This window comes from Chiloscyllium plagiosum, chromosome 6 (genome assembly GCF_004010195.1).
Source record: "Chiloscyllium plagiosum isolate BGI_BamShark_2017 chromosome 6, ASM401019v2, whole genome shotgun sequence".
NCBI lineage: Eukaryota > Metazoa > Chordata > Chondrichthyes > Orectolobiformes > Hemiscylliidae > Chiloscyllium > Chiloscyllium plagiosum.
The window spans coordinates 81072629-81087010 of NC_057715.1; the positions used below are offsets into that span (position 1 = coordinate 81072629).

At 38.6% G+C, this 14382-nt stretch overlaps 1 protein-coding gene across 2 annotated transcripts in view; it reads left to right on the top strand.

The window, feature by feature from the left end:
* Window positions 1–14382, top strand: part of nup58 (nucleoporin 58) — a 62255-nt gene that overhangs the window by 21559 nt on the left and 26314 nt on the right. For both annotated transcript variants that reach the window (XM_043691975.1, XM_043691976.1), the window contains exons 6-10: window positions 3505–3615; window positions 6742–6772; window positions 11707–11772; window positions 11863–12037; window positions 13051–13130. In XM_043691975.1, coding sequence (XP_043547910.1) covers window positions 3505–3615; window positions 6742–6772; window positions 11707–11772; window positions 11863–12037; window positions 13051–13130 — 463 coding nt within the window. The remainder of the gene's footprint in view (window positions 1–3504; window positions 3616–6741; window positions 6773–11706; window positions 11773–11862; window positions 12038–13050; window positions 13131–14382) is intronic.

Sequence of the window (14382 nt, forward strand, 5' to 3'; positions counted from 1 at the left end):
GACCTTGGTAGGTGGATCGTAGGCAGCATCTCTCCGACCAAAACAATGCCTCGAGATCTTGAAAACTCGTGTCATACCCAAACTGTGTGTATTTTCATTTGATCCTTTCCAAGGTATCTCAGAACACACTCACAAGACTGGATCAGATAATACGCAATGTCACGAAAGAGTTCCTACATCTTCTGCCTCATACCAACGATGGAATCCTGTATTCTAGCAACAAGAATGGCGATGCTAATTCACTTGTTAAATTTAAATCTGAGAGAAATAATGTTTTTTTTCAAACAATGCTATCAACTGATATGGGCCCAAGGCAGGCATTTGGAATTTGGCTGCAGATCAGCCATGATCATACCAAATGGCGGAGCAGACTCAAGAGGCTGAATGACCTACTCCTGTTCCTGTGTTCCTAATATCCTGTCCTCGAGCAGAAATTTCCATTTGATAGGAAAAGGGTTACTGCCACAAGCTCTGATATCAAGCCCGTATTCCTCTCCCTGGCTTCCATCCGAGTCTGAAATCGGCCTCATGCTGTATTTAACTATTTCTGTACCACACAAAATGCTGATTTCTATCCACCAGCTTGACTCATTTCTGTCCTGCTTCAGCTAACCTTTTGTGTCGCACATCCATTTTGTTATTAGCTCATCAATTCATTGATTTGTCTGGCCATATCTCCTCTTCCACTCTTCATGAATTGAAATCAGAAAATACAGAATTCTACTGCCTGTATCCTCATTTCACATCTTCACCTTCAAGCCCACGGTCACTGACTTGCACTGGCTCTTACATGGACAGCACCTTGATTTTAATTTTTTTTTAATTGTTATTTTCAAATATCCACCATGACCACAATTCTTTCCTTTTTCCTGCCCGACAGACCTTTAGACATCTATGCACTTCTTCAATTCTCTTGTAATCTTGTGCATTGTCACATTTTAGTTGCATCATCACTGGCTATTTCCTCACTGCTTCTCTGTGCTTCCTAATGTAGATTAACGTGTCTTGTTTGATAATACTCCCTGTGAGGAGAAAGTGAGGACTGCAGATGCTGGAGATCAAAGCTGAAAATGTGTTGCTGGAAAAGCGCAGCAGGTCAGGCAGCATCCAGGGAACAGGAGAATCGACGTTTCGGGCATAAGCCCTGAATACTCCCTGTGAACCATGGGAATTCTGTTGCATATAAGTGCTTGGATGCTACATAAATGCATTATAGAGGGATTGCTAGTAATTGGACTATGTGCTGTTTTCATATGAGCTGTTAAACTGAGATATCTTTCATAGTGGTTGTGAAAAATCATGTGGCAGTATTCGAAGAAGAACAGATGGTTCCCCTGATTTAATGGTTTGCACCTTTCCATCAGACAATACCATCAAAAACTGACTTAGCTGGTCATTCTCCCAGTTGCTATTTATGGATCCATCAAGCTGCAGGAAATTTTGAAGTAAATATAGTGTTAATAGTATATTAATTGGATCATTAGGCTAGGGATAGATAGGTGGAAGGCATTGATTTGAGGTACCTTGAGCACATTAAGTTGGGGCTCATGTGGCACAGTGGTAGTGAGTTCAAGTGCTGTGTGTCCAGAGATGTGTGATAACTCTGAACAGGCTGATTAGAAAAATAGGTGATGAGAAGATGGATGAGGGCAGTGGTGTCGTGATAATTTCACTGGATTAGCGATCGAGGCTGCAATGTGATATGGATTCAAAGCATACCAAGGGACACAGTCAAATTTGAATTGCACCTGAAATTTAAACAAAAAGAATTGTGGAATCTTGTGCAGTGGGTATCTCCGCTTCTAAACCAAGAGGTCTTGGATTCAAGTCCCACTTGCTCCAGAGGTCTGTAATGATATTTCTAAACAGATTGATTGATTTAGAAAATATAAGGAGCACATGAAGTGGACAAAGGTTCCTATGATGCAGTGGTAGGAAGCTCTAGTGAAGGCCTACATGCTGCAGAGGTGTGTAATAACTTCTGAATAGGTTGATTAGACATACCCGAGTATTATGAAGCAAGACCTTCACACTAAGGCGGCCGTAGCGACTCTGGGATGTGGCCCATGCTGGTGCCCATTAGACTCAACTGCCTTTCCTCCTTTTGTTAATGCCCCTGTGATCAAATAACCTTGGGGAGGGAGCATGCACTGTCTGCCAGTTTGCTTGAGGCCTTAATCTGACAAATGAGTGCTGCAGGGGCTGAAATACATCATGTCTCCAAAGCTAAATTCTAATTTAATTTGCTGCGTTTTCTTGGTTGGTTTCTTTTTGCAGTGCAAAGATTATCACTTGTTTTTGTTTGATCAAAGAGTATAAAGAGGGATTTCTGCGAGACTGGATTTTAGATTGGAAGGATTCAGACCTTGGTAATGTTGCATGCTGTAACTAGATCTATTATTAAGTATAGGATTTGCATCAAGTTTTCACTTTGAACTGGCTTCAGAATGAACATCAGGAGACTGCAATTCAGAATTAAATCATTCATTTTGCAGCTCTTTGGAATAATAAGGCACTATAAACCTTTATAAAGTGGAAAGTATAATACCTTTTAATGGTGAATGTGTGGGATATTGTGACTGAACAAAATTTAATGGTAGGATCATGCTAATGCTCATTACCACTACTGGCTTTACTGACAGTATGCTTAGTTAGGGATAGGTTTAATGGTAGGATCATGCTAATGCTCATTACCACTATTGGCTTTACTGACAGTATGCTTCGTTAGGGATAGGTTTAACTACATGATCATCTTCAGAACATATTTGTTCAGAATCATTATGAAGATGGGTGATTTGTTGAGATACCAGAGAGTTGGTGTCCCTTGTGAAACTGGATCAAAGAAGGAGGAGATAGAGTTAATGGACGAGCTTGGAGAAGATATGAGGAAATAAGTAAACCAGTGAAGAGTAAGGGTTTAGAGCTTCAAGGGGGTGAGATGACCTGTTGTTTAGTAGATATCAAGAAGCGTGGGATGTGGCCAAGGCAGCGAACCAGACAGTTGCAATCTTAATGGCAAAGACCATGCTTGAACTTTATTTGAAAGGGGGGGGAGGGGCAGGTAGAGATGTGGTAGTAAAACAAAGAAGCTCAGAATTATCCTGACCTTCCAAGTTCCTTGAGTAATGAGCAAATTTGGCAAAGATAAAACAATGTGCTATATTCATTGAGGTTTGAGCTTCTTGGACATATGGAGCAAAATAGGGGGCATACTAGAGCAATGACCAAAGTAGAAAAGAGATGTGAGGCCTTTTCCAGGGAAAGAGATATTGAAGATGGAGGTGAGAGTATGGTCAGTTTCAGAAATATATTGCAATTAGATTTATTTCCTCCTCATGATCTTACAGTAGGTAAATTGGATTGTTGGAATAATGAGAAGCACACTGATCATATTCAGGTAGCATGTTTTCATCCTGTGTTTTTTGGATATAATTAAAAGTCTTCTGTAGCTTTGATAACTAAATTGAACAGCCACAAGGTTTTAACTTTTTTTTTCAATTTTAGGACTTGGTCAATCATTGGGGTTGAATCTTGGGGTATCTACAGCTGCCCCAACAACTACAGCCAGTGAAGGTCTTGGTGGAATAGATTTCAGTGGGTCGTCTGATAAGAAGAGTGAGTAGTAACCAGGGATCATCTTCATATCTTTTTAATTATACAGCAGCTAAATTCACAATGTTAAGTAATTGTATCTACTGGGCTTAAAACATTTAAATGGAGGAGACTTGACTATTGAATGGAGGAATCCTTTATAGCACTTTGATTCCGCTATAGGTTAAGATTGTAAGTTACTGTTAAGTTGATTTTGAACAAAAGAAATTGAATGTAACACCATGAAATATGAAGACCTGTTTGTTTTGTCATTAAATAGAAGTTTCTTGCTTTCTTTGTTCTTGTTGTCTTTATCCCTGTCTCATGAACTTGCAACATCAAACAATGAAGCTCCCCATATTGGACCTCTTTTTGTCTAATAGTGGGTTTGCATAGTTGTAAACTTTTAAGATCAATTAGTTTGGTTAAAGTACCATAATCTGCGATATATAGGTCCACCCTGAATCCACAATTATTCAATTCTTTCACCTCCAAACATATATATTTTTTAAAAATCCTCTCTCTTCTTTGCCATGGCATGTATCTTTCACCCCATAAATGCATGTTTACTTACTAGTAACTTAAAACTGGACAAAAACTTGGTAGAGGAGTATAATGTGGGGCAAATATGTGTTTTTGCACTTTAGCAGGAAGAATAGAACAGTTGAATGTTATTCAAATTGAGAGAGACTGCAGAAAACTGCAGCACAGAGATTTGAGAATCTTTGTGCATAAATCATAAAAACCAGCATCCAACTTCAGAGCAGAAAAGGGAAGACAAATGCAATATTGTCCTTTTATTTTGAAGGGAATGGAGTGTGACAGCAGGGGGGGGCCTTACTAAATGTAAGCGAGGCACTACTTAAACCAGACTTAGAATACTGTGAACAGTCTTGATCTCTGTATCTAAGGAAAAAATATACTGGTATTGGGGGCAGTCCAGAGAATGTTCACTAGGTTAAGTGCAGGCATGGACAGATTGTGTTATGAGGAGAGTTTGAGTATGTTGGGCTTGTGCTTACTGAATTTAGAAGAATGAAAGGCAACCAAAAAGAAACTGACAAAATCCTTAGAGGACTTTGACAGGTTAGGTGCTGAGCGGTTGTTTTTCCCCACTTATGGGAAAATCTAGAACCAGAGGGCATAGTATCAGGGATGGTTTGTGGGGTTATGTTAGCGATAAGGAGAAATTTCTTCTGAGGGGAATGAATACTTGAAATTCTTTGCTGTAGAGGCAGGGTTGTTGAATATGTTCAACACTGAAACAGACTGATTTTTAATCAGTAAGGGCTGTGGGGTAAAGGCAGAGAAGTGGAATTGAGGATTGTCAGATCAGCCATGATCTCAATGTTGGAACTGACTTGATGGACCAAATAGTCTACTTTTGCTCCTATATCTCTTGGTCTAACTGGCACAAGGAATCAAGCAGATGATGTGAAGTATGTTGTTAAGATATGGAGGAGGCAAAGACAAGGCCCCTCTACGTTGGATGTTGGTGGCCTTCAAAATGATGGCCACTGACACTTGTATCAGCAGTTCACTTTTATACTGCACATGTAAGTTGACCCCTGTTTATGAAAGTTGTTTTTCCAGAGTCAGAAGTCAACTCAGTCAGACATCTGTATCTTCTTTTTAAACTTTGTTTCTTTACATGCTCGAGTGACCCTGGATGGAATATAGGTGTGCAAAATTTTAAATCAACTTGTCAGTTCGAAAGAAAACCACAGTCTTACAAGGAATCTAACAATGGGTACAACTAGTAGTATGTCAAAACTATAAGATAGTCTAGTCCCTTCCCTAATGCTTTTTTTGCCAATCACTAAGGTTTAGAACACAGCCATTTAATCCACCGTTTGTCAAGACTTTGTATATATACCTCTCTCTTCCCTTCTTACTTTTCTTCCAGATCTTTTCTGATCTCTCCATCCTTCTGTAGTTGTCTCCCTTTTCTTGTCATTTGTGTTTCTCTTCCTTCTTGAAGTGCATATTTTGTCTCTTTTGTGGAGAGTAAATAAGAACTATAAAAAATCTGATCAGCTTTAGATTGAGCCAACCTCATGAACTAGAAGGAGCAGACCATATTTGAGTTTACCGCTTTGATTTTGGAAATTTATTGGATCTTTGGTTGTTGCAACAAAAGTGGAAAATTGACTGTCATCAATCTTGACAAAGTTAAGTCACACAGGAAGACATCAAACATGTGGGCAGAAGCACAAGTTTGAATTTTGAAGGAGCCAAGTTGCTTTGGCCCCACCATTTTAAAACCGCATCCTTGATTTTATTTGATAAATGTCTCCTGTAAAATATCCATATAAATTTATAAATAGCGAGTTTTGAGAAGACTTGTAGCTCAGGTTGAGGTTTTGGATGTAGGATTGCTCGCTGAGCTGAAAGGTTCATTTCCAGACGTTTCATTATCTTACGAGGTATCATCTTCAGTGGACCTCAGGCGAAGCAATGCTGAAATATTTATAAATAAAAAGCAGGAGTTTTCAGCATTGCTTCGCCTGAGGTCCACTGAAGATGATACCTAGTAAGATAATGAAACGTCTGGAAATGAACCTTTCAGCTCAGCGAGCAAACCTACAATCTCAATCTATAAATTTCAATGAAAAAAATTGTATTTTAAATTGAGTTTGAGGGTGGGCTGTTAAGCAGGAATTAAATGTTTTAAATCTTTGTCTATGCAGTTAACTGAAATTTTAAAGAGATGCTCATCAATGTAAAGGCATGGAGGGGGGGGAAAAAACACTGCTTGGGATATTTTTTTAAAATGCTGTTTTGATATAGCTGATTGGAGGATATACAAAAAAGGTAAGATTTTGCAGATGGTTAAATGAGGGGTACTTAAGATAAGAATTGAAGCATCCTGGGTTGCAATTGGGTAAATATAAGAAAGAAGATTGTGTGATCTCTGCAGGCTAACTTCAATCTAGCACAAGTAACAGCCAACTACCAAATTTGTATTCCATTGATTTTCCCCCCCTAGTAATTGCTTGGATGTTTTCGATCCCTTTGAAAGGGAAATGGGCCTGTTCCATTCTCCTTGACATTTGTTCTTTTGTTAATGTTCTGTTATGTTGTATGTCATGTTCCTTTTTAAAAAATGCAATTAGATGCATTAATAGGGTGTATATTTATCCATTACAGATGATAAAGGTTCAACTGGAGTTAGGCCTGAGTAAGTATATTTGTATCTAAACATATATATATATATATATAAGTTTTTTTTAAAGAAATCTTAGGCAGCTTGTGAAGGGATAACTTCTGCCACAAATGTCAATCAGCCACTGCTCATTCCACCTGTTTGTTTGCTATTGAAGTATTTTGTGAGTTACAGTCCTACTTCCTGCAGATCTTGTGTATCACATCCACACTGTACCAAAGTTCAGTGTTAAAACTGTTTCATCCTGACAATCCCAGTTTTCTTACATCTTTACAACTTCACTCATTGAACAGAACGGTGAATATCCATCACACTCCATTGTTCTATTTGACTCCAAGAAGTGTTTCTAATTCCTTTTATTCATTGTATGCATGGAGTGGGTATTAACTGAGAATTAATTTATGATTCTATCATTGATAACCACCATAACCACTTCTGATTGTCTGTCTTTAACAAATGGGGAAGGGGAGATGGGGGCCTGTCTTTTTTTTAAAACAACAACTCTGGTCCATTAACGTCCATTTTAGGAAAGGAAATCTTAATTGGTCTATCTTACATATGACTCCAGGTCCCCAGCAATGTGGTTGATTCTCAACTGTTCTGGCATGAAGATGGCCTAGCCAGTGATGCCACAATGACGAATAAAAAAGAAATTCTTATTCATACATTCTGATTTGGTTGGGGGTGGTTGTTGTACAAAGCACAACTGTTGTGTGGTTAGCACTGAAGACTCTCAATACCAGGGACCCAGGTTCGATTCCAGATTTGGGTGACTGTGCAGACTTCACACAGACATTCTCCCCATGTCTGTGTGGATTTCCTCTGGGTGCTCCAGTTTCCTCCTATAGTCCAAAGATGTGAAGGTTAGGTGGATTGGCCATGGGAAATTTGGGGTTCCAGGGACAGTGGGAGAGTAGGATGCTCTTTGGAGGATTGGTGCAGACTTGATGGGTTGAATGACCTCTCTGCCCTAGAGATTCTATGATTGAGATTCCACTTGAGTTTAGAAGAATGCGAGGTGATTTCATCGAAACTGATCAGTTTCTTAAGCAGCTTCACAGAATAAACACTGAGAAGATGTTTTCCCTCCTGAGAGAGGCATATTTTCAGAATAAAGAGGTAATTTAAGATAGATGAGGAGGAATTTCATCTATCAGACGATTGAGATTCTTTGGAACTCCTTCTCACAAATAGCTGTACGGACAAAGCCCTTGTGTATGTTTAAGGCTGAGATAGGTAGATTCTTGATCAGTTGGGGAAAAGGCAAGAATGTGGATATAGTTTCAGCCACACTGCTGCATTACTCTTGCAATGGAGGCCAACGAATCGTTGTCTTCCTCAAGTTAGTTGCTGCTTTTGCACACTTCCTTTCAGTGACCAGTGTAAAAGGGCACCAAGGTGCATTGGCTTGCATTTCAAAGGGCAGCTGAGAGTCTGGAACCCACATACAGACCAAACCAGGCAAAGAAGGTGACAGATTTCCTTCCCGAAAGAGGACAAGTGAAGTTATTTATTGAATTGTCTTTTCAACATCGGCGCTAATCTATGTTTTCATAGCAACTTTATATAACAGATCCCGTAATTGAATTTAAATTTCAGCAGGTGCTATGTCGAAGCTTCTGGTTTACTTTTCCGTTGACTGATAATATATCATTACCTCCCCAAATCTTGGAATTCCTTATTGAGCACTAAAGTCATAGAGATGTACAGCATGGAAACAGACCCTTGGGTCCAACCCGTCCATGCTGACCAGATATCCCAACCCAATCTAGTCCCACCTGCCAGCAGCCGGCCCATTTCCTCCAAACCCTTCCTATTTATATACCCATCCAAATGCCTCTTGAATGTTGCAATTGTACCAACCTCCACCACTTCATTCCATACACTCACCACCCTCTGCGTGAAAAGGTCTTTTTTTATATCTTTCCCCTATCACCCTAAACCTATGCCCTCCAGTTCTGGACTCCCCGACCCCAGGGAAAAAACTTTTGCCTATTTATCCTATCCATGCCCCTCATAATTTTGTAAACCCCTATAAGGTCACCCCTCAGCCTCTGACGCTCCAGGGAAAACAGCCCCAGCCTGTTCAGCCTCTCCCTGTAGCTCAAATCCTCCAACCCTGGCAACATCCTTGTAAATCTTTTCTGAACCCTTTCAAGTTTCACAACATCTTTCCGATAGGAAGGAGACCAGAATTGCATACAATATTCCAACAGTGGCCTACCCAATGTCTTGTACAGCCGCAATGTGACCTCCCAACTCCTGTACTCAGTACTCTGACCAATAAAGGAAAGCATACCAAACGTCACCTTCACTATCCTATCTACCTGTGACTCCACTTTCAAGGAGCTTTGCACCTGCACTCCAAGGTCTTTTTGTTCAGCCCAACAGTCCTGAGCACTTTACCATGAATTATGTAAGTCCTGCTAAGATTTGCTTTCCCAAAATGCATCACCTCGCATTTATCTGAATTAAACTCCATCTGCCACTTCTCACCCCATTGGCCTATCTGATCCAGATTCTGTTGTAATCTGAGGTAACCCTCTTCGCTGTCCACTACACCTCCAATTTTGGTGTCATCTGCAAACTTACTGTACCTTTAATGCTCGCATCCAAATCATTTATGTAAATGACAAAAAAGTAGAGCACCCAGCACCAATCATTGTGGCAGTCCACTGGTCACAGGCCTCCAGTCTGAAAAACAACTCTTCATCACCACCCTCTGTCTTCTACCTTTTGAGCCAGTTCTGTATCCAAATGGCTAGTTCTCCCTGTATTCCATGAGATCGAACCTTGCTAATCAGTCTTCCATGGGGAAACTTGTCGAATGCCTTCATATAGATCACATTTATTGCTCTGCCCTCATCAATCCTCTTTGTTCCTTCTTCAAAAAACTCAATCAAGTTTGTGAGACATGATTTCCTATGCACAAAGCCATGTTGACTATCCCTAATCAGTCCTTGCCTTTCCAAATACATGTACATCCTCTCCCTCAGGATTCTATAGTTCCCTTGCTTGTCTTTACTGCCCTTCTTAAACAGTGGCACCACGTTTGCCAACCTCCAGTCTTCTGGCACCTCACCTGTGACTATCGATGATACAAATATCTCAGCAAGAGGCCCAGCAATCACTTCTCTGGCTTCCCACAGAGTTCTAGGGTACACCTGATTAGGTCCTGGGGATTTATCCACCTTTACCCGTTTCAAGACATCCAGCACTTCCTCCTCTATAATCTGGACATTTTGCAAGATGCCACCATCATACTGGCTTGAGGACTGCATGCTTCAAGAAAGAGCCTCACTACCATCTTCTCAAAATTTAGTATTGACTTGTATTCATGTAGCACTTCAGATGCAGTACAAAGTATCAAGGCAAAAGTCAAAATTTTGATACCGGACCACAAGCAGGTAGCTAAAAGTAAATCAAAGAACTAGATTTTAATGAGCATCTTTTAAAGAAGAAAAAGAGTTAGAAAAGTTAAAGGGCAATGGATGAAGAGCTGGAAGGTGGCATTAGGTTGTATGATACTTTTTTTGTTTGACATGAAGGTGATGGATCGAATGGCTGCTTTTTGCGCCATTAAGTTTCTATCCTTTTGTACCTTGAAGATGGAAATAAAGGCTTGAGCGTTTGGGGAAAGAATTTCAGAGGTTAGTGTCTTGACACCTGAAGGCCTAATCAAATGGTGGGCTAACTAAAATAGGGGATGCTAAAGAGACCAGATTTAGATTAGCACAGATAGCTAGGAATGTTTACCTGTTCAAAACTGTTCTGCTGTCCTTATGCTCCAAATGCCATTTTCCTTATCCCTTTTCCAAACATGTAGAAATCAAAAGCTGTTATCAGTCTTTAGATTCAAAATTAGTAAGTGACCCAGCATCAATTGCTATTTTGAGGAAGAGATGTAAACTCTTACCCTGGAGAGTTGTGGGCTGAAGGAGATTAGAGATGAGAACCAAGAATTATCTGGAGAGACCTGAAAACCGGGATAAGAATGTACTATCATGATTTTTTTTTTCAAACCAGGAGACAATATATCTTCTTATGTTCAGGGATGATAGGTAAACAGTGCATAGATAGCAGAGTTTTGGAATGTCAATTTTATGAAATGTAAAATGTTGGAGACCGAGCAAGAGTCGGTTAAAATAATCCAGTCTCAAGAAAGCCAAAGATTTGAATGAGGGTAAAGGCAGGGGTGGAGTCTGACGATGTTACAAAAGTGTAAATTGGCAGTGATAGTGCAGATATGTGAAGTAAAATTCAACTTGGAAACATATCCAACACCAAGATTGCAAAGAGTTTGATTTAGCTTTTAGTTTGCCAGAAAGGAAGATGGTGTTTACAACAGACAGAATAAAATGACTTGTGTTTTCCCTTTATAACTGGAGAAAATTTGTAATCATCTGAACATGTTGGATGTCAGAGAAGCAATTTGATGATATAGAGTAGTGGGTGAGAGAATCTTGTGATGCAGCTGGATTTCAGCAGTAATTCTGAGTGAACTGAACACTTTTCAGCAATGCAGTGGTAGATGTTAATAATGATTTGATTATAACTTTATTGTGATGCAGAAGTCATATTGCTGCATTATATAAAAATTATAAAGCCTTTTGTGATAAGTATATCGTACATACCATTTCACCATGGTGTCTAAAATTTGTAATACATAACAATTGAAGAAATTTTAAACAGGTTTCACACCAAGTTAACTAGTGATTCATCTAACTAAACAATATTATTTCACTGTATAATGGAACTTGGAGTTCTTAATAAAAATGTTAAAATGTTCTCTTTCTTTAAACTTTCTAGTGTTGATGTGAGGATGGAATGTAGATTATTATAATATCCTCCTACCTTGAATTTATCTACAATGTTTGTCTATTAAAAATTTTGCAAAGGGACATTTCTCACTATTGACATTTTTAGTCCTTTTTCTGTTTGTTTTCCAGTGATAGCAAAGCCCTGAAAGATGAAAATCTGCCGCCTGTTATCTGTCAAGATGTGGAGCACTTTCAGTGAGTTTTACAAGTTTGATATCCAATCATTAACTCTCTATTTTACAATATCAGCATTTAAAATCATGTATTCTTTTTACACATTTGTAGGAAGTTTGTAAAAGAACAGAAGCAGGTGCAAGAAGAAATTAGCCGAATGTCCTTTAAAGCTATGTTGAAAGTACAAGAGGATATCAAAGCCCTGAAACAATTATTAACAGTAGTTGCCAGCGGACTTCAGAGAGATTCACTTGCCATTGACAAGCTAAAGATAGAATCTGCACAGGTAAATAAAAATTGCCAGAGATTTTTCATAAGAGTGTAATTAAAACCAGTTTTGAAAAAGAAATAGTATAATTCTAGCTACCTAAAAGTTAAAATCTGATGCATTTGGGACTTCAATGGTAGAGATTAAAGTCAGTAATATTTTACAATAACCATTGAGCTATATTCAACTTTTCCCCCATTGTTTTAATAAAAAGACTGTTTTAAACAAAAAATACTCATTAAAATCGAGAAAAGAATTTTGATTTGCTGGCATTGAGAACAGTATATTTTATTCTCAAAGTAAGATCAGTTGTGTTTTTATGTGTTCACAGAAATGCAGGAGATAACACAGAATTACAGCATAGAATAGTACAGCACAGAAGGTGGTCATTGATCCCCTTTAACCATATATAGAAATGGGTTTTAAGTCTTAGATTTTCCTCTTGAATTGTGTCACTTACTTGTTGTGACTTTAGCTGGAAGCAAAAATGTGTTCCGTAATCAAATAATGTGATTGTGCTCAAGTTAAATCTTATACCATATTTTCAATCATAACAGCATATGGTATAAAATAACTATGCAACAGGTTTCCTGTATTGACATACTAACCAGAGGCCTTTTGAAAATTTACTACAAAGAAGCTCCGTAGAGGAGAGGGGTTACTAATGGAATGAAAAACCTGCAGGCTCCAGTGACCACTTTGTGGAATCTTGCAGAAGTCAGATGCTTTATGCTGTAGCTGGTGTACATGTTTAAGCTGCTGTCTGGAGGTGATAAACTTTCCAGAAATCTATTAAGGAAGACTACTCTAAACCTTAAAATAATTTATCAGGCTTAGCAATACACCTTTTGGATGCATTAAGCATCTTTCCAAATTAGGCATAGCCACCAAACAGAAAAGTGATCTCCTGTAAATCTGAAAGTACTAAATGGTGAAAGAAAACCTTTTGAAGTTAGCCTAGAATTGCAAGTAGAGATGAGGTAAGATTGAAGAAAAGCCACTTTAAATAAAAATATTGAATTTATTCATAGGAGCTTAAAAATGCTGAAATAGCACTCAGGACACAGAAGATACCACCGGGACTTCAACATGAAAATACAGCACCAGCAGAGTAAGTTAATGGATGATTCAGCAAATGAGAGGTCTAGGATACAATTTAACAGTTTTTAAACTGAACTAATGCTGCAGTAGAAGGTCTTTAATTGTTGATAATATGAATTTGGCACAATGTTTTTTTAAAGCATGAATTGTAAACACTTTTTCTGTCAAATTCGAGTTGCTGCTTTGCAGATGAATTGGCTGATTGGCGGCAACTTTATATTTTTACCTGCCTAGTCCAGTTTCACACTCCGTGCAAAGCCAAATGACCATAGCATTCAGCTGACTGTCGATTCAACTGAATATTGAGTAAGAAATTGTGCATTTCGAAAATAACATTAAGAAATCACACCCTAAACTTGCTGATTGATGTTCACCTCTGATGGGTGAAGGTTTTCCTCTTCAACAAAGATGGCTTCCTGATCCCAGGTTGATTTCCTAACTTTTGATTATTTGCATGCAGTATCCCTTCAACTTTATAGTTACAGACATGCTGTGCAAAGGAATTGCTAAGATCCCTTTGGAGGTACAAACTACAGTACCCTTTCTTCTGACATTTGAACTCTGACTTGAATGCTTGCAGTATTCAGTGATGTCCTATAACCAAATGTGTCAAATTGCAGGAAACACTTCAGGCACAAAAATTTAGGCTGAGATGGGAGAACATTTGCACCAAGCATCCCAAAGCTGTCCTCTGATCTTGTCTACTCAAAGTCATTGTAAAAATAGTGGGCGAAGTGAAACATATAAATATACTAGATAGGAGTAAACCATTTGGCCATTCGAGCTTGCTGTGCCATTCAGTATTATCATGGCTGATCATCCAACACCGTATCCTGTTTCCACTACCTTCTAATACTCTTTAATCTCTCTTGTCCATTGAATTATATCTAAATCCTTGAAAACATTAAATGTTTTGGCCTCAGCTACTTACTGTGGCAGATAATTCTACAGGCCACATTCCTTCTTGACAAAGCTGAGGCCTGCTGGTTTTGCTTTTTAATTTTAGGTAGTGCTGCTTAATAGAAACTTTGTTTTAAAAAAAAATGACATGTAAACTTGTCTGCTATTTACATTTGAAACACCTAAATTATTTTAACTCTGATGTTATAGGTTTTTGAATAGTCTCTCAGAATACACAGTTTCTAAATGTGTCCATGGCAAGATCGTCCACATGTTCCAAATACATCACCATTGAAGTTTCATCAGTTGTTTCCTGAAAACTGCCGCCTCCATCTTATTTCTTTAACCACATTCTCTCTACA